This window comes from Podarcis vaucheri, assembly GCF_965113315.1.
Source record: "Podarcis vaucheri genome assembly, chromosome: 2".
Lineage (NCBI taxonomy): Eukaryota > Metazoa > Chordata > Lepidosauria > Squamata > Lacertidae > Podarcis > Podarcis vaucheri.
Genome location: NC_138760.1, coordinates 1,188,919 through 1,207,780, shown reverse-complemented (window position 1 = coordinate 1,207,780; position 18,862 = coordinate 1,188,919). Strand labels below are relative to the sequence as shown.

Here is an 18,862-nt window from a genome sequence, read left to right as displayed (position 1 = left end):
AGAAATAGTACCTCAGGTTAAGAACTTTGCTTCAGGATGAGAACAGAAATCGGGCTCCGGTAGCGCGGCAGCGGGAGGCCCCATTAGCTAAAGTGGTACCTCAGGTTAAGAACAGTTTCAGGTTAAGAATGGACCTCCAGAACGAATTAAGTTCTTAACCTGAGGTACCACTGTATTAATGATGTATGGTTTATTTACACATATATACAACCTGAGCCTATGCTGGAGGGGTTCACAGCACCCCAAAAGTGCCTTGCTTCCCCCACAGCCACAGCCTTAGATTCAGACAGAAATCACTCATTGCTTTCTGCGTTGCTCTGATTCCAGCTCACTGCTTTGCTTCTAGGTCACATCACTGCTCCAAACTCTGACTTTTATCAGTTGAGAGAGGGGACCCCACCCTTTTGCTATCTTGCCCATTTGCCCCTGAATCCCCCTTAATGGCTCATCACCCAGGCTGTCAACTCCCCAGAAAACTAGCCTGGATGTTCCAAGAATGGAAGCCTTGATTAAATTCTAGCACTTGCCAGATCCAGGGATTGGCATCCGGGTCTGGCATCCTGCTTAACACCCCAAAATAATTAGAGTATCTTTTCATGACTACGCCAGTTGTAGTTTTATTCCCAGACACAGTTCAAAGTACTGCTTTTAACATTCGAGTCTTCACAGCTTGAGCCCAGGAAAATGATAGGATTGTGTTCTCCCATATCAACCCGTGCAGCTAGTAAAATCACCTTCAGACATCCGCCTTAGGGTGATCCCATTTCCCGAAATTACATAGCTGAGAACAGGGAACAATGACCCGGCTTCTGCTAATCTGGTACAATTGCAAAATTCTGCTACAGATTCATCAAAAGACGAGTTGCCCATGAACCTTGCTGGATTTGTGTGCAATGGGCATGCTTCCAGGGGGGAGGTATGTTCTGGAAAGAGGTAGTCTGAGGATAGGAGAACAGGGGTTTCTCCTAAATTAATCATTAACCATCTATGCAGAGCAACCCCAGTAAAATGACAAAAGTCCCTATTTTCAAAAGTGTTACAAAACAACACCAAAGGCAAACAACACCTTTCCCTCACACAGCTTCCTGAGATGGATGAAGAAAAGTATACAGATAACTTTCGAACTTCTAAAGGTAAAGATGATCTCCCTGTTCCCCTTGTTTGGCATTTGCCAAAGGCTTTGTAGCTTTTTCCAGAAGGATCGGCCAATCGGTGAGATCCATCAGCTCTTGGGAAGGATCCTCTCCAGGTGACTAAATCCGCTTGAAGTGCAGCAAGTCTAGGAATGGTGGTGGAGCCCACGATCTCTGGAACAAGTTATGCTTGTTTGGAGCTTTGTTCAGCCCCAAGCAAAGATCTTTGAATTTAACCTGTTTTTAAAGTCACTTTCAACTTGGAATGCTGCTGAGTTTGCTGCTTTTTTCGGGTGCTTTTAATGTTTCTTGGATTTTGCATTTTGAACTGAATACTACTATATTGATTTGCTATTTCTTTTTCATTTGAAGTGTGGGTAGCAGTCAGTTGCCTTAAAACACTTAAGTGGGCCCTTGCAGTTAGGCTTGCTAATTATTCCTTGCCCTAAAGAATACATTCATTTTGGCAGCCCCAGTGAGTGTGTGTGGAAATCCTCACCCCAGCCTGAAGAGCCAAGGAGCAGACGCTGAAACCACAAGGCTTTGCAGATTTGCACGTCTGGGTGAAGTGGTCGTCTTAGGCCCGCTGCTTTGGCAGGCAGCCTCAATGAGCACAAAAGAACTTCATTCCGTCCCCACTCACTGAGCTGCGACTTCTGTGCCACACGCAGAACATATTTGCTTGCTACATTTTTTGCCCATCAAAATTAGTGACTAACCATTTGTGGTTAATGAAGCAAATTTTTTTGATGGCCTAAAAAGGTTGAATGCCACATTTCTAAATCATTAACCACAAATGGTTAGTCTCTCTATTTACCCTCTCAATAAAATAAATTAGAAGAGTCCAAATGAGGCGGGGGGAGCATATCTCCAGATGCTCAGAGCGAGGGATGGATTAGTCTACTTCCAGGCTCTGTCAATTCTGCATTCATAAGTCCCTTCTATCCAGCTTCCACTTTCATCTTTTTTTTTAATCCATACAAAAAATTGGATGGGTGACCTTGGGCCAATCATTGCCTCTCAGACAAACCTGCCTCACACAGTTGTGGTGTCGATGGAATGAGGAGGAGGGGAACCATGTATGTCACCTTAAGCTGGTTGGAAGAAAACGTTGGGGTATAAATACAATGCGTGCATCAATCAAATAAGAATTGTATTTAGATACTTTGTCACAGGATAGTATTTAAATACACATATCTCAGTGTACACATTTCTAAACATAAAGGGACCCCTGACCATTAGGTCCAGTCATGACCGACTCTGGGGTTGCGGCGCTCATCTCATTTTACTGGCCGAGGGAGCCAGTGTACAGCTTCCAGGTCATGTGGCCAGCATGACAAAGCTGCTCCTGGGGAACCAGAGCAGCGCACGGAAACACCATTTACCTTCCCGCCAGAGCGGTACCTATTTATCTACTTGCACTTTGACGTGCTTTCGAACTGTTAGGTCGACAGGAACAGGGACCGAGCAACGGGAGCTCACCCCGTCGTGGGGATTCGAACTGCCGACCTTCCAATCGGCAAGTCCTAGGCTCTGTGGTTTAACCCACGGCACCTCCCTTTTGCATATATATATATATATATATATATATATATATATATACACAAATTTTTGTGAGGACTTTTTAAAAAATTGCACACTGATGCAGTGTGAAATGTGGAAAATTGAATTTAAGAATGGAAAAATGAGAAACCAAGAGAAACTGAGCTTAGTGGATTTATCCATCTCTGGTTTGGATCCAGGTATTTGTCCCATAGGTGCAGATTAGGTTGGTTAGCTTTAACATGCAGACCTAACAAAATTCTCCTCCATCTCTGTATGCATGTAAAAGTGATTAGAAGCTCCTATGAAGGGAAAATGCACCAGCCATAATCCTTTCTTGAAGGCCAATACTTTTTACCTTACTTTTTACCAAAGAGAAGTCTGCATAGGGTCAAGTTCCCATCATCTCATTTTCCTCTTCTGAAGGGAGAAATCTTATTCAGAGGCCATTTCTCCTGATCTATGCACTGTTGGGTGTCTCCTACCTGCTGATTGTCATTGGCTTTGTGGTGGCCCTCTCCAAAGGTACGTTTTCTCCTTTACTGCCTACATCATGTCATCTGTAAATCAGAGAACTGTTTTGGGTGGAGTTTATGGGCTCAGGTAGCAGCAGAGCCTGCAGCAAACACACCTGTCATGGACTGGTTAGACATAGAGGAACGGTGGGAAGAACCAGCTGGGAAACCACCATAGAAAGAAGGCTCAGAGCCCAGGAAGTGGCAGTGGGACAATGTGTGGTTGCAGGGAGAAGTTGGGGAAGACTGGGTAGAGGAGGTGTCAGGAACCGAAGGGGCTATAGGGCATAGTGAACGGGAGAGCCTGTGGCAGAGAGAAGATCAGAAGCTGAAGCAGGTGAGTGAGAGGAGGGAAGTCAAAAGGTAGAGATGAGTCCAACTGGGGAAGAGTCACATGTATCTCCCCCTCCTGTTGTGACAATCTCCCCTCCCTCCTGTCTCCCAGAAGCAAGAAAGGCATGAAAAGGGCAGAGGAGAGGTTGGCTGCATGTGGGTGCAGTCTCTGACTGCTTGGGGAAAGCCCTAGAGAGGAGGGAATTTTAGATGGCTGTGAGGGGGTAGGGTCTCAGCAACTGGTTTTCATGGAGTAAGACCACCAGGAATGAGCTCCTGTGCTCGTTGTTGTTGTTTAGTCGTGTCCGACTCTTCGTGACCCCATGGACCAGAGCACGCCAGGCACTCCTGTCTTTCACTGCCTCCCGCAGTTTGGTCAAACTCATGCTGGTAGCTTCGAGAACACTGTCCAACCATCTCATCCTCTGTCGTCCCCTTCACCTTGTGCCCACCATCTTTCCCAACATCAGGGTCTTTTCCAGGGAGTCTTCTCTTCTCATGAGGTGGCCAAAGTATTGGAGCCTCAGCTTCACAATCCGTTCTTCCAGTGAGCACTCAGGGCTGATTTCCTTCAGAATGGATAAGTTTGATCTTCTTGCAGTCCATGGGACTCTCAAGTCTCCTCCAGCACCATAATTCAAAAGCATAAATTCTTCGGCGATCAGCCTTCTTTATGGTCCAGCTCTCACTTCCATACATCACTACTGGGAAAACCGTGGCTTTAATTTTATGGACCTTTGTTGGCAAGGTGATGTCTCTGCTTTTTAAGATGCTGTCTAGGTTTGTCATCGCTTTTCTCCCAAGAAGCAGGCGTCTTTTGATTTTGTGACTGCTGTCACCATCTGCAGTGATAATGGAGCCCAAGAAAGTAAAATCTCTCACTGCCTCCATTTCTTCCCCTTCGATTTGCCTGGAGGTGATGGGACCAGTGGCCATGATCTTAGTTTTTTTGATGTTGAGCTTCAGACCATATGTTGCACTCTCCTCTTTCACCCTCATTAAAAGGTTCTTTAATTCCTCCTCACTTTCTGCCATCAAGGTTGTGTCATCTGCATATCTGAGGTTGTGGATATTTCTTCCAGCGATCTTAATTCCAGTTTGGGATTCATTCAGCCCAGCCTTTTGCATTATGAATTCTGCATATAAGTTAAATAAGCAGGGAGACAATATACAGCCTTGTCGTACTCCTTTCCCAATTTTGAACCAATCAGTTGTTCCATATCCAGTTCTAACTGTAGCTTCTTGTCCCACATAGAGATTTCTCAGGAGACAGATGAGGTCATCAGGCACTCCCATTTCTTTAAGAACTTGTCATAGTTTGCTGTGGTCGACACAGTCAAAGGCTTTTGTGTAGTCAATGAAGGAGAAGTAGATGTCTTTCTGGAACTCTCTAGCTTTCTCCATAATCCAGCACACGTTTGCAATTTGGTTTCTGGTTCCTCTGCCCCTTTGAAATCCAGCTTGTACTTCTGGGAGTTCTTGGTCCACATACTGCTTAAGCCTGTCTTGTAGAATTTTAAGCATAACCTTGCTAGCGTGTGAAATGAGTGCAATTGTGCAGTAGTTGGAGCATTCTTTGGCACTGCCCTTCTTTGGGATTGGGATGTAGACTGATCTTCTCCAATCCTCTGGCCACTTCTGAGTTTTCCAAATTTGCTGGCATATTGAGTGTAGCACCTTAACAGCATCATCTTTTAAAATTTTAAGTAGTTCAGCTGGAATACCATCACTTCCACTGGCCTTGTTATTTGCAGTGCTTTCTAAGGCCCATTTGACTTCACTCTCCAGGATGTCTGGCTCAAGGTCAGCAACCACACTACCTGGGGTGTACGAGACATCCACATCTTTCTGGTATAATTCCTCTGTGTATTCTTGCCACCTCTTCTTGATGTCTTCTGCTTCTGTTAGGTCCTTACCACTTTTGTCCTTTATTATAGTAATCTTTGTACGAAATGTTCCTTTCATATCTCCAATTTTCTTGAACAGATCTCTGGTTTTTCCCATTCTATTGTTTTCCTCTATTTCTTTGCATTGCTCATTTAAGAAGGCCTTCTTGTCTCTCCTTGCTATTTTTTTGGAAATCTGCATTCAGTTTTACTGTATCTTTCACTATCTCCCTCGCATTTTGCTTGCCTTCTCTCCCCCGCTATTTGTAAGGCCTCGTTGGACAGCCACTTTGCTTTCTTGCATTTCCTTTTCATTGGGATGGTTTTTGTTGTTTGCCTCCTGTATAATGTTGCGAGGACCATCCATAGTCCTTCAGGCACTCTGTCCACCAAATCTAAATCCTTAAACCTGTTCCTCATTTCCACCGTGTATTCATAAGGGATTTGATTTAGATTGTATCTTACCAGCCCAGTGGTTTTTCCTACTTTCTTCAGTTTAAGCTTGAATTTTGCTATAAGAAGCTGATGATCTGAGCCACAGTCAGCTCCAGGTCTTGTTTTTGCTGACTGTATAGAGCTTCTCCATCTTTGGCTGCAGAGAATATAATCAATATGATTTCAATGCTACCCATCTGGTGATGTCCATGTGTAGAGTCGTCTCTTGTGTTGTTGGAAAAGAGTGTTTGTGATGACCAGCTTGTTCTCTTGGCAGAACTCTATTAGCCTTTGCCCTGCTGCGTTTTGAATTCCAAGGCCAAACTTGCCAGTTGTTCCTTTTATCTCTTGACTCCCTACTTTAGCATTCCAATCCCCTATAATGAGAAGAACATCCTTCTTTGGTGTCATTTCTATAAGGTGTTGTAAGTCTTCATAGAATCGGTCAACTTCAGTTTCTAAAGCACCAGTGGTTGGTGCATAAACTTGAATTACTGTGATGTTAAAAGTTCTGCCTTGGATTCGTATCGAGATCATTCTATCATTTTTGAGATTGCATCCCAGTACAGCTTTCGCCACTCTTTTGTTGACTATGAGGGCCACTCCATTTCTTTTACAGGATTCTTGCCCACAGTAGTAGATATGATGGTCATCCGAACAGAATTCGCCCATTCCCGTCCATTTTAGTTCACTGATGCCCAGGATGTCAATATTTATTCTTGCCATCTCATTTTTTACCACATCCAACTTACCAAGGTTCATGGTTCTTACATTCCAGGTTCCTATGCAATATTTTTCTTTACAGCATTGGACTTTCCTTTCGCTTCCAGGCATATCCGCAACTGAGCGTCCTTTCGGCTTTGGCCCAGCCACTTCATCAGCTCTGAATCTACTTGTACTTGTCCTCCGCTCTTCCTCAGTAGCATGTTGGATGCCTTCTGACCTGAGGGGCTCATCTTCCAGCGTCATAACTTTTATATGCCTGTTGCCTTTGTCCATGGAGTTTTCTTGGCAGGGATACTGGAGTGGCTTGCCGGCTCCTCCTCCAGGTGGATCATGTTTGGTCAAAACTCTCCACTATGACCTGTCCATCTTGGGTGGCCCTGCACGGCATAGCTCATAGCTTCTCTGAGTTATTCAAGCCCCTTCGCCACGGCAAGGCAGTGATCCATGAAGGGGCCTGTGCTCATTAGGCCTGACATTTAGCTAAGTCTGTGGAGATTGTGGTTTTGCTAATAAAGACTTAACTCCAACTTTGAGCTGTGTGATACTGACTGGCAGGCTCCTGTGACAACTCTCCCTACCCTCCTTTGGCTGGGAGATTCAGAGGCTGTGCTTTGGTTCTGAGGCAGGGAAGAGCTGTACAGAATCTGGGGCATAAAAGCTGACCCAGCCAAACTGCTACAGTGAGGATGCCTTTGGGAAAGCTCTGCAGCTCAGTGTCAGAGCATCTCCTTGGTGTCCAGAAAGTCGCAGGTTCAGTCCCCAGCACCTCCAGATATGGCTGAGAATGTCCGTGGTCAGAAACCTTGGAGAGCTGCTGCAAGCCAGTGCAGTCCACACTAAGCAAGATGGTCCATTATAAGGCAGATTCCTATGTTCCCAACCCTGAGAGTGCAGAAGATGCAGCGATCAAGGAAGCATACAGAACAGCCTTGCGTGCTCCGGCAGAGGTAAAAAAGATGGCACTTGAGTGTTTATGTGTGGGCTACAGGTTCAAACATACACACTCACTGAAAATGATACTGATGATTTTAACTTTTTAAATATATCAGTACGTCCCCAAATTCTGACAGCCAGTCCAGCATTTTGGGTGGACTCCCATTGGTCCCCTTGCACTTCCCAAAGGCGCTTTTTTCCAGCACAGCCTTCCTCAGCCTGGGGCCCCCCAGACAGCAGTGGCCCACCCACGAGACAGGGTGAAAGAGCCACCTCAGGCGGCAGAAGCTGAGCAAGCAGCATCCCCATGGACACCTCAGCCTGCCATCTCAGCCAGCAGAGCAGTCTTGCAAGATCTCTCTGGCACTTCTGCTGGTGCCTCTGCTCTGCTGGGGTGGGTGGGCAGCGCACCCATGGGGAGACCACCTCTTTGGCTTCCCAGGTGAGGGTGGAGGAGTGGCACGGGGGGGTGGCAGGGATGTGCTGCCCCTGCCTACAGGATTTCCTGTTGGGCACAACCAGCATGGTCGGAGATGGCAGGAGGTGACTTATCCATACCACAAATTTCAAGCACATTTCTTTCCCCCAAAGAATCCTGGGAACGGTTGTTTGTTAACGGTGCTGGGAATTGTAGCTCTGTGAGAGGTGAGCTGCAGTTTCCAGGATTCTCTGCAGGAAGCCGCATGATTTGATTTCACATTCTGTGGATGCCTCTCCACTCATGCCAGAAGAGGAGAAATGGTGTCCCTGGAGCCCCACTCTGCCCTACAATGCCTTCCTCGCAATGGGCTCCAGATTTGGGGCCCCTTCAGAATTAGGAGGGAGATGGTGTGATGGGTGAGAGGGAAAGTCCTCTTCCCTCCTTTTCAGCCACCAGAGGTGGATCCAAAGCCATTCTGTGAGCAGAAGGTTGATTCTGCCCTTTGCCTGTTTTACAAAAAAAGCTGCCAAAAGGTTCAAAGGTTAAAAAAACACCCGTAATAAGGATGACCTTTTCATGGTGGCTTGGCATTCCTACTCTTATGTAACTGGAAATGGGTAGCAGGATGAAGGAAGATTCTGACATATATTTTTCTCCCCCTCTTTATCACGCCAGTTGCATTAGCATCCTCAGAAATCAGCAAGCTCCGCACAGCCCTTGCGAAGGATCCCTACGGACATGATTTTCACTGTAAGTTTCTGTTGCTACAAAGACCTCAGTCTCCAAGTGTTGAGAGACTTCAGGGGTGTCGGCATTTACCTCAGGTTCAGTTTCCCTGAAATGAAGGTCACAGGAGAGACTGGTGTGTTTTTGACTGGTGTGTGTTCTATTTACACATATATACATCCCAAGCATAAGATGGAAAGACTCACAGCATTAACAGATCTGCTCCCCCATTAGGCTTCCAGACCTTCCCCCACCTCTGGGTCAAGGTTGCTGACCAAGAGAACAGCTCCATCACAGATCTCTATTAAAGCTCTTCCCTTCCTCTGGGGTGTGCCTGGTTGTCCACCACCAGGATCTAGGATAATAATAATAATAATAATAATAATAATAATAATAATAATAATAATAATTTATTACGGCCATAGGCCCATACAGATAAAAACAAGACATAAATAACAGCTTGTGCACGTGGGAGAAAACAGCCGCTAAAACACTACTATAACAATAAAATACTATAAGATGGAATGGCATACTACGCCTTAATTAGCTTGTGGTGCTCCTTGGCAACGCTTTTGGGTAAGGACAGCGACCAGGAACCTAGTCACTTTCAGGGTCGTATGGGTATCCTTATCCTGCAAGATTTGGGCAAGGTGGAATTTTGGTGGGGTACCCTCTAGTTTCTGTATGATTGATCCCAACAAATTTGCCCGTGGCACCTTGAATAAGGGGCAAGTGAACATAATATGCTGAAGCGACTCTTGCGTCTCCTTATCACATTCGCACATGGCGGAGGCTTGGCCCTTTGAGAATCTATTTCTCAGGACATTGGAGGGAAAAATGTTAAACCTCGCTTTGGGATCTAGGATCCAAATCCTCTTCTGGGATTTCCGGGGGAGATCTTGGTCAGGTGATTCCACCGCTCCTCCTCATCTAGCCAGTCCCTGACATCTTGCCACACACAAAGCGATAGCTATGGTTCAGCACAGAGAGCAAGATGAGACCAGCCTCTGGCCAGTTGTTCTCCTACCCCCTAGGGATGACGTGGCTCCAGCCGGGTAAGGGAGGAAGGCTTCTCTTTGGTTAGCTAGTGTTCTTGACCCTTAATAAGCTTGGCCATTAACAAAGAAAATGGTTCCTTCTGCTACAGAATCTCATCTTACAGATGGAAAACCACAGGCTTGGAGGGGATAACACTGGAGCTTATAACACTGTATTCCCCTTTGCAGGGAGGGGCTGCCTTCCCAGCCTCCACCCAAATTCTGCTCCAAGTCCTTTTAGGTGATCCCACAAGAAGCTCAAAGTAAGAGAGTTGTTTCTAAAAACTACCCGTTTCTGCTTTTTATAAATGAACTGATTTCAGCCTCTCCTTGTGAAGTGATCATAATCAGCAAGACAGTACTTCTGACCTATGCATCCTGTAACTTATTTACTTATTGACTTAAAATTAAAAAGTTTTCTTTTTTGAGATTAGTGTTACATGTCCATACCTGGAGTCACATTAGTCATGTAAATACACTGCAGAATAAACTGTGCAAATTAAAATTTATAGATGGGAAGCCATGTGGAGAGGTGTCTGCAGTGTTGGACTTGAACCTGAGAAACCAGGCATGAAGCACTGAGCCCTGCAATGCCTCTCAGCCCAATCTACCTCACAGGACTGTTGTGAGGATAAAAGAGGGGAGTGGGGAACCACCTATGCTACCTTGAGATCCTTGGAAGAAAGGTGGAATAAAAATGTAATAATAAATAAGTCAGTTTAAAAAGGATAGATGTATTTCATTTATGCTGCCTATGCACCATCTAGAGCACATTGAACACAGCACATCCAAAGTACATGGCTTGCCCCCTCCCCAAGAATCCTGGGAGCTGTAGTTTGTTACAGTTACAGTTCAACACTACATCTGCAGCATTGAACACACAACGCTGGGTCACTAGAGCAGTCCCTTCACCCAGCCGCTATTCTCTGGTACTTTTTAGACCTGCTAAATTGACAAGCTAGGCTAGTGCCAAGTTCTCTCTCTCTCTCTCGTCTTTTTCCTTTGCTCAGTGTTTCCGTGTGGTGCCAACACCAGACAATGGGAATATTTCAGTGGGAAATGCTACTACTTCTCCCTGAAGGCCGTGTCCTGGCACATGGCCAAAGCGCAGTGTGAACAGCAGCACTCTCAGCTGGTCATCATTAACAATTTGGCCAAACAGGTAACAAGATGTGAAACATATTTTCCTTGATCACTCACTCACTTGCCTAAGGCAGGCAAAGTGCTCTTGCCCATTGGTTGCAGCGGAGCAACTCTTCTCCTTCTCTGCAAAGTAGGCAGCCCAGAATCTTCATCTTCATGCAAACACAGAAGCAATGGTTGTAAGAAGAGAACTGGCCCCATCGACACAGGCACATCCCCCTACACAGTGGAATTCCTGTCCCTGTACCCCCCCCACACACACCCCAAGTCTGCTCTGGACACTGGAGAACCCCAGAAAAAAATTGGGAGGGAGGGTGAGGAAAAGGAGAGGAAGATGGAAGTGCTTGCTCTAACGGGATGCCTTGGCTTGACACAGCCCCATATTTCTGTATTTTGGATTTGCCTCTTGCAGAATTTCATACAGACACGGACCAGGAATGAGCGCTATTGGATTGGACTCCATGACCAACACTCAGAAGGCGAGTGGAAATGGCTGGACGGCAGCAATTACAGGACAGGCTTCAAGTAAGCACTGAGCAACTCCTCTGGGGTCATTGTGGGACTAGGCCAAAGGCCCCCCTAGTCCTGCACCCCCCACTCCCGAGGCCCCGGCCCCCTCACGGCTGTTTCTCAGTGACTGGAGGTCACAAGGGGTGACAGTGTCACTGCCAGTTTTTCGTATGGGAAGCAACTTGGTCACGCCGGTCCTTTGTTTGGAAGGCTGCAACCCTATGGAACAATAATAAAATAACCCTATAATAATATTATTAAAAAATAATAATATATTATAGGCTGCAATCCTATTCCCACTTGAGCCCCAACAGACACAGTGTGAAACTCATCTCTGAGTAGACGTGTACAGGGAATAAATACTTTTAGTTGTAAAATTAAATAGGATTTCAATTTTAATTTAGGGAGGAAAATATTAATCTGTTAGAGGTTTGGGAAACAGTGGCCTAGAATTCCTAGTGGGTGAACATAAATAGGTTTAGTGAATTTTTGCTGATGATGATTATGCTGATGATGCTGAGAGAGAGACAGAGACATCTTGCTTCCATCACAGGAACTGGAAGCAAGGAGAACCCAACAGTTATCAAAACCAGGATGAGGACTGTGGCCAACTTTGGATCAACGGGGAATGGAATGACTACACCTGCAGTTCTGAATCCTTCTATGTCTGTGAGAAAGCCTTACCAGTGAAGCCGACACCTGCATCCAAGAGAACCTGAAAACCTGCCTTGATCTTCATGCTTAATATGAGCCACTTCAAACCCTAACCTGGTGACAGCTCCAAAAAAAGCAATGTCATTATTATTTTTAAAATATCAAACAAACTTTCAAGATTTCATTTAAAAACCCAATTATTTGGGGGAAATGGCAGATTTACTGCTGACATAGAAATTCTTAAGCAATTGTTTCTTCCAAACTGTGGGAAATAATTCTGCCCTTCCCTACAGGGTTCCTGAGGTGATGTAAGAAAAGCACTTTCAACACTATAAAGTATTATATAAATGCAGCTGCTACATGTGTTGTTTTGTTATTTTAGTGACTGGCCCTTTTGAAAACACCCACATGAAATTTCACATAAAAGATACCCCCCAATATTGATACGTATTTGCACAGCAGGTATGTGCCGTGAGCCTAGTGAAATCAGAGACACAGAGAGCTTCTTTCAGTTCTTTTATTTAAGTCAACAGAAATACACAGAGAGGCCATGAATTATGCTCCCCCAATCTTGAGACTTTGCTCAGAATGCCTGCTCCACCCCCCTTGCGGTACTTCCTAGCTTCCCAACCCCTCCTGCTGCCTACGGTGGCCAGCAAAGGAATCTTTCTGTCTCTCTTTGACTTTCCGCTCTAAGATACGCAGGGAACGCCTGGTTCAAGGAGGAGGAGGAGGTTCTACCAGCAGTGGCGTAGTGTGGGTTGTCAGCACCCGGGGCAAGGCAAGTAATTTGCGCCCCCTAACCCCCAGATGTTGCGCCCAGTGCGGCCGGCCCCCCCTGCACCCCCCACGCTACGCCACTGTCTACCAGGCTTTCAAGTGACATTGTGTCCACTGCCTGCTGTGCTGTTTCTCCCACTTCAGACTCCTGTCTCTGTGTAGGACTGGAGCATCTCCTAGCTTGCTCCTGTTCCTCCATTATTTCCCAGCGTGCCGCCACCACGCATCTGGGTCCATGCTAACTGCACCTGCCTCCTGCCCAGAAGCCTCCTGGGGTGGTGGTTGGTGTCCACCCCTCCTCTTCATCTGACCAGTCCCTGACCATATGGTACCAACCTTTAGGGTAGGATGGAAGTGTTGTCTTGATGCTTCTCCCTTAACCACTGGGATTTAGCTCAGCCTGTCTCTGGACTCTGGAACTTCATTAGATGCTGCCCATTACTGCTTCGCCTTCTCACACCTAAGTCTTTAAAAAAACCACAGCTAACAGTCTTGAACTCTGTGTATGGCTTAGCCCTAGCCTTGAGCTCTAGGCCTGCTCTACCACCAGCTGGTCTTCCATGTTCCTGACACTAAGCCCTGGGGTTGGTGGCCAGGAACCTGCAGAACCTGAGGCTGATGGTCAGGAGCTCTCTGAGCCTGAGGCAGGACTTTCAAAGGATGCCTGGCCCTTGAGCCAATAGGTAGGAATACATATCATCCAGGAAACTATGTCTCCCAACAGAGGAGACATATGCTCATAGGACACTGGTTGGAAGGGAGAAATGCCACTGCTCTGCTGGCATAAGGCCGGAGGTCAGCAGTGGGAAATCTGTGGCCCTGCAGATCTTCTGGACTCCAACTGCCCTCTGCCCCATCAGCATGAGCAGAGAATCAAGTGGTGCAAATGCTCTGGAAGGCCTGTGGATGCCATCTTGCTAGTCAAGATAACTCTGGGGTTAATTGTTAGTTGTTGAAAGAATAAGCTCACGTTTGTTTATGCATTTGCTTTTATATATGCTAATTGGCTGGCTTTGATACTATGTTCTGCTGTGGGCCTGGGACCACTGGCGCCAACTAAAGGGGGCCCTGAGGGCCTGAGCACCCACAAAAAAAAAATGTTTTGAGTGTTCAGCACCCACACCGTGCAGGGTCTCTGATGCGACTTCCGGTGCCTCACAAAGCACCTGAAGTCACGTGGAGGTGCTGTCCAAGGCCTCACAGGGCCTTGGATGTGACTTCCAGGGTCCCCAGGCACTGCTGCGGCACATGGCGTAACAATCTGGGGTCCAAGTTGGCGCCCCTGCCTGGGCTCATACAGTGGCATAGCGTGGGGGGTGCCAGGGGTGCCGGCCGCACCGGGCGCAACATCTGGGGGGGCGCGCTCGCTGCCTCCGGAGTCACCAAAGAGCCTCGGGCGCAGGCTGTAGCGGAGCCGCATGTCTCGCGGAACCGACGAGCTGTGCGCGCGCCCGGGCTGAAGGCGCCCGGCAGGCAGCGGCTCTCAGCGCTCGCCGCGGAGGACGCGCCAGGCAGCCCCTCTTCACAGCCCCGCCTCCGCCGGTGCTGCTGCAGCTGCTGGGCCGTTGCATTTTCCTCGCCTCTCTGCCCCCCTCCTCCTCCGGGCAAGCGGCGTCGTTTGGGCGGCAGCGGGGGGCGCAAATTACTTGCCTTGCCCCGGGTTAGGGGGCGCAAATTACTTGTGTTGCCCTGGGTGCTTACAACTCACGCTACGCCGCTGGGCTCATAGCTAGCTGGGAAAAGGGAGTCTTTTCACGCTGACTGCCTGTCAGCTGCTTCCTTATCTGAGAGATGGATGAGAGTTGGGAAAGGGCCTCTAAGTCAGGGGTGAGTTAACTGGGCTGTGGGCGCCAGTTTATGTAGCTTGCTATGTGCATAAGTAATGTTTATCATATGAGCACCTCACAGACAAGTCATGACGACTGCTTGCTGCTTCGGCACCCGTTCCAAATCTATAGAGGCAGCAGGGCTATAGAGCAAGGCAGAGCTACTCACAACTCGTGTGCCTTGCAAGATCCCTGAGCATGAGTTGGGGAGGATGCAACTGTTCCGCCCAGTGGGAGTGCCATCGGGTGCTGGGTGACCCTTCTGACTCTGTGGCATCCCCATCCCCATGGAGGAAAGAAGAGAGATGGGCATCCTGCTTCCCCAGCCTGGGGCAAAGTGCCCATCTCCTCCAGTCTCTGGTCTCCAGTCTCAGCCTCCCCCCACCCCCCACCCCCTTATGTCATCCAGCTGCCATGCCACTCCTGAGCTTGGTGATGCCTCAAGACTCATAACATGTGGAGAGCACAAGAGTCAGAGGCGACTCATTTTGTCAAGTCACCAAAGAATAGAGCCAGGACAAAAATCAGCATGCAGAGCGCCCCCCTCCCTGCATTTTGGCCAGAGAGGCTTGCTCTGCTGGGTAGATCCCAGAAGGAGCCATTGGCCGTCATCTGTCCTCTCCCTCCTAGACTTCCACCTGCAACTGACTGCCTCACACACCAGTGCAGTCTGGGGGTGATCCTCCCCCATCTCACTGGGCTTTTTCTGGCAATCCTTGTCACTCTGCTGCCGTGTATCCTGAGTTCCTCTGGCATACCAGGGTTTCGCAAATATAGGATGGCACCTTTCATTTATTACGTGATTATTTTCAGGATTTATTACACCACCCCTTTCTATGAACTTTTCAGAGTGGACTTCCTGACCAAAAAATGCAATCAGTGGAAAGCTAAACATATCTCTCTCTCTCTCTCTCTCTCTCTCTCTCACACACACACACACACACACACACACACACACACCTTGGCTTAAGAACAATCCTGTTTAAGAACGATTTGGTTTATGAACTGCACAAAACCGGAAGTAGTGTCCCGGTTTGTGAACTTTACCTCGGACTAAGAACGGAATCTAAATGGTGAAAGGGCACCGGCAGTAGGAGGCCTCATTAGGGAAACCACGCCTCGGTTTAAGAACGGTTTCAGCTTAAGAATGGACTTCCAGAAGGGATTAAGTTCATAAACTGAGGTACGTGTGTGTGTGTGTGTGTGTGTGTGTGTGTGTGTGTGTAAAACAGTGATCTGTTCCCTGATTAGAAAGTGTAATAATATTTACACTTATTGCAGCCTAAACTAACAAGGACTATTGATTTCAACTGTGTTTGCCTCCTAACCTTGATTTCTGCCAATGGCCAGAAATCAGAGAGAGAGAGAGAAGCAGGAGAGGAGGACCAGTGTTGAAGGATCTACACTTTGGACATCCTGGCCTGTTGAGATCAGGTGCCTTCTAAATACAGATTATAAAATCTTTGCTGGTATCCTTGCGAGAAGATTGAAGTCGATATTATCAGAAACTATCCACAAGGATCAGGCTGGCTTTCTTCCTGGCAGGCATATGAGGGACAATACAAGAAATATAATTAATATGTTAGAATATCTGTCTGCCAGGATTGATAAGCAAGCCATAATGATGTTTGTGGACGCAGAGAAAGCATTTGATAATGTGATATGGGACTTCATGTTGAAAAATTTGGAGCATATGGAAGTGGGCAAGGACTTTTTTAAGGGGGTAAAAGCAATATATACGGAACAGAAAGCCAAACTGATTGTAAACAATATAGTAACAGAGGAAATAAAGATACAGAGGGGAACAAGACAGGGGTGTCCACTCTCCCCGCTACTATTTATAACAGTCTTAGAAGTTCTCCTAAACTCAATTAGGCAAAACAAAAAGATAAAAGGAGTGACAATTGGAGAAAACGTGTATAAGACCAAAGCATTTGCAGATGATTTAGTAATAATGACTGAAGATCCAGTGACTACAATAGAAGAAGTACTAAAGGAAATTGATCAGTTTGGGAAACTGGCAGGTTTCCAACTAAATAAGAGAAAAACGAAAATGATAGTCAAAAATGTGGACCAAAGTGTGATAGACATAATCCAACACCAATACCAGATAGAGGTGGTTAAGAAAGTGAAGTAACTTGGAATCTGGATAACACCCAAGAATATAGACTTGTTTAAGAACAACTACGAGTCGGTATGGAGAGAAATAAGGAAAGATTTGGAAGTGTGGGGAAGATTAAAAATGTCATTCTGGGGAAGGATAAACACGATCAAAATGAATATACTACCGAGGGTACTGTTTCTGTTTCAGACTATTCCCATAATTAAGGGGAGTCGTATTTTTAAAGAATGGCAGAAAATGCTCTCAAGATACATCTGGCAGGGCAAGAAACCCAGGATCCAATTTAAACTTTTAACAGACATAAAAGAAAGGGGTGGGTTTGCCCTGCCAGACCTGAAGCTGTACTACGAGGCATCATGCCTCTGCTGGTTAAAAGACTGGATAAAACTAGAGAACAGGGAGCTGCTCGATTTAGAGGGCTTCGATAACAGATATGGCTGGCATGCCTACTTAGGACATGAGAAAAGGAAAGTACATAAGGGGTTTGGAAACCATGTCTTCAGAGGTCCAATTATTGAAATATGGGAAGGATACAGAAATTTATTAGAACCTAAGGTCCCACATTGGTTTTCACCTCTTGAAGCGATGAGTGTGAAGAAAATCAATATGAGGAGTAACTGGGCGACATACAGTCAACTATCAGTTAAAGAAGACGGGAAGTGGAAAATAAAGCCCTATGAGCAAGTTAAGGAGCATGTGTATGATTAGCTACATCATCGTCAAGTTAACGAGATGTTCAGGAAAGATACTAAAGAAAGAGGGTATGCGGACAAAGACTCCAAATTTCAGATGGAAATTATAAATAATGATGTAAAAATAATATCTAAAATGTACCGGATGTTGCTGGATTGGAATCTAGGAGATGAAGAAGTGAAATCAGTAATGATCCGCTGGGCTATAGATGTAGGCCATAGTATACAATTTGAGGAATGGGATAAATTATGGAAAGAGGGTCTAAACTTCACAGCATGTATAACAGTAAAGGAAAATGTCATGAAGATGTTCTACAGGTGGTACATAACACCTGTAAAACTATCAAAAATGTACAAGATATCCAACAAATGCTGGAAGTGTAAAGACAGGGAGGGCTGCTTCTACCACATGTGGTGGGAGTGCCGGAAAGTTAAAGAATTTTGGGAAAGAATATATGTTGAGTTAAAGAAAATCTTGAAATATACGTTTAAAAAGAGGCCTGAAATCTTTCTGTTAGGGTTATTAGGGGAGGATATCGAAAAGAAAGATTGTAAATTTGTATACTATGCGGTTACGGCAGCAAGGATAATTCTTGCCCAGAAGTGGAAAAAACAGGAGATGCCAACGATAGAGGAGTGGAGATCAAAGTTACTAGACTACGCAGAGTTAGACAGACTGACAGGAAAGATCAGATACCAAAGAGACCAAAAGTTTATCAAGGACTGGGGAAAGTATGTAGAGTACCTGGAAAGTATCAGTGAGGGAAAAACGACGTTAAAGGGATTTAGAGAAGCACTGTGAAAAGATTAAGAGTTATTGTTTTAAGCAAACAGAAGTTAACAAAGAAGACCAATGACAATACAAACTAAGAAATGTGGGATTAGGGGTACTGCTACGAAAGATTTACGGACAAGCTGAAGGAAGTCTACAAAGAAATGACAATGTAAAGTTTTAAGTGAAAAATATCTTTAATGTATGTATATTGCGCGCGGGGTGTTTGGATTTTTTTTTCTCTGATATGCTTTTTTTCTTTTCTATTTTTCTTTTTGTTTCTTTTTTGGAAATCAATAAAAATCAATTTAAAAAAAAAAAAAGAGAGATCAGGTGCCTTCACTATACTATTTTCCTGTTTAGACAAGCCTGGCCAGGTGCTTAGAAAGTTGAGGTAACATTAATCTATTTTAGTATTTAAACTTTCGAATGTTTCAAATTTGTGATTTTTTTTCTTTGTAAAGTGGTGTATAAATTTTATGAAATCAATCAATCAATCCAACCTGTAGAGAGTCACAGTTTCCTCCTCCAGTTTCCTTGTTTTTGCTCAGATATGGAGAACTTTTGTCCTTCTAGTTGCTGCTGAACTACAACTCCCATCACCCAGCAAACATTAGGGGGGGGGTCATCAGATTTCTAGCTCTGGTTTTTAACCCCTGGGCACTGCCTCTTTACT

General features: G+C 45.8%; 1 protein-coding gene across 1 annotated transcript in view; it reads left to right on the top strand.

The window, feature by feature from the left end:
• The first annotated feature begins 987 nt into the window (after positions 1 to 987).
• The window catches only part of LOC309527599 (uncharacterized protein), a 34,803-nt gene continuing 16,928 nt past the window's right edge, over positions 988 to 18,862 (top strand). Inside the window, exons 1-6 of the mRNA XM_082214419.1 lie at positions 988 to 1,133; positions 3,102 to 3,200; positions 8,600 to 8,674; positions 10,698 to 10,849; positions 11,243 to 11,355; positions 11,894 to 12,054. Coding sequence (XP_082070545.1) covers positions 1,091 to 1,133; positions 3,102 to 3,200; positions 8,600 to 8,674; positions 10,698 to 10,849; positions 11,243 to 11,355; positions 11,894 to 12,054 — 643 coding nt within the window. The 5' untranslated portion in view covers positions 988 to 1,090. The remainder of the gene's footprint in view (positions 1,134 to 3,101; positions 3,201 to 8,599; positions 8,675 to 10,697; positions 10,850 to 11,242; positions 11,356 to 11,893; positions 12,055 to 18,862) is intronic.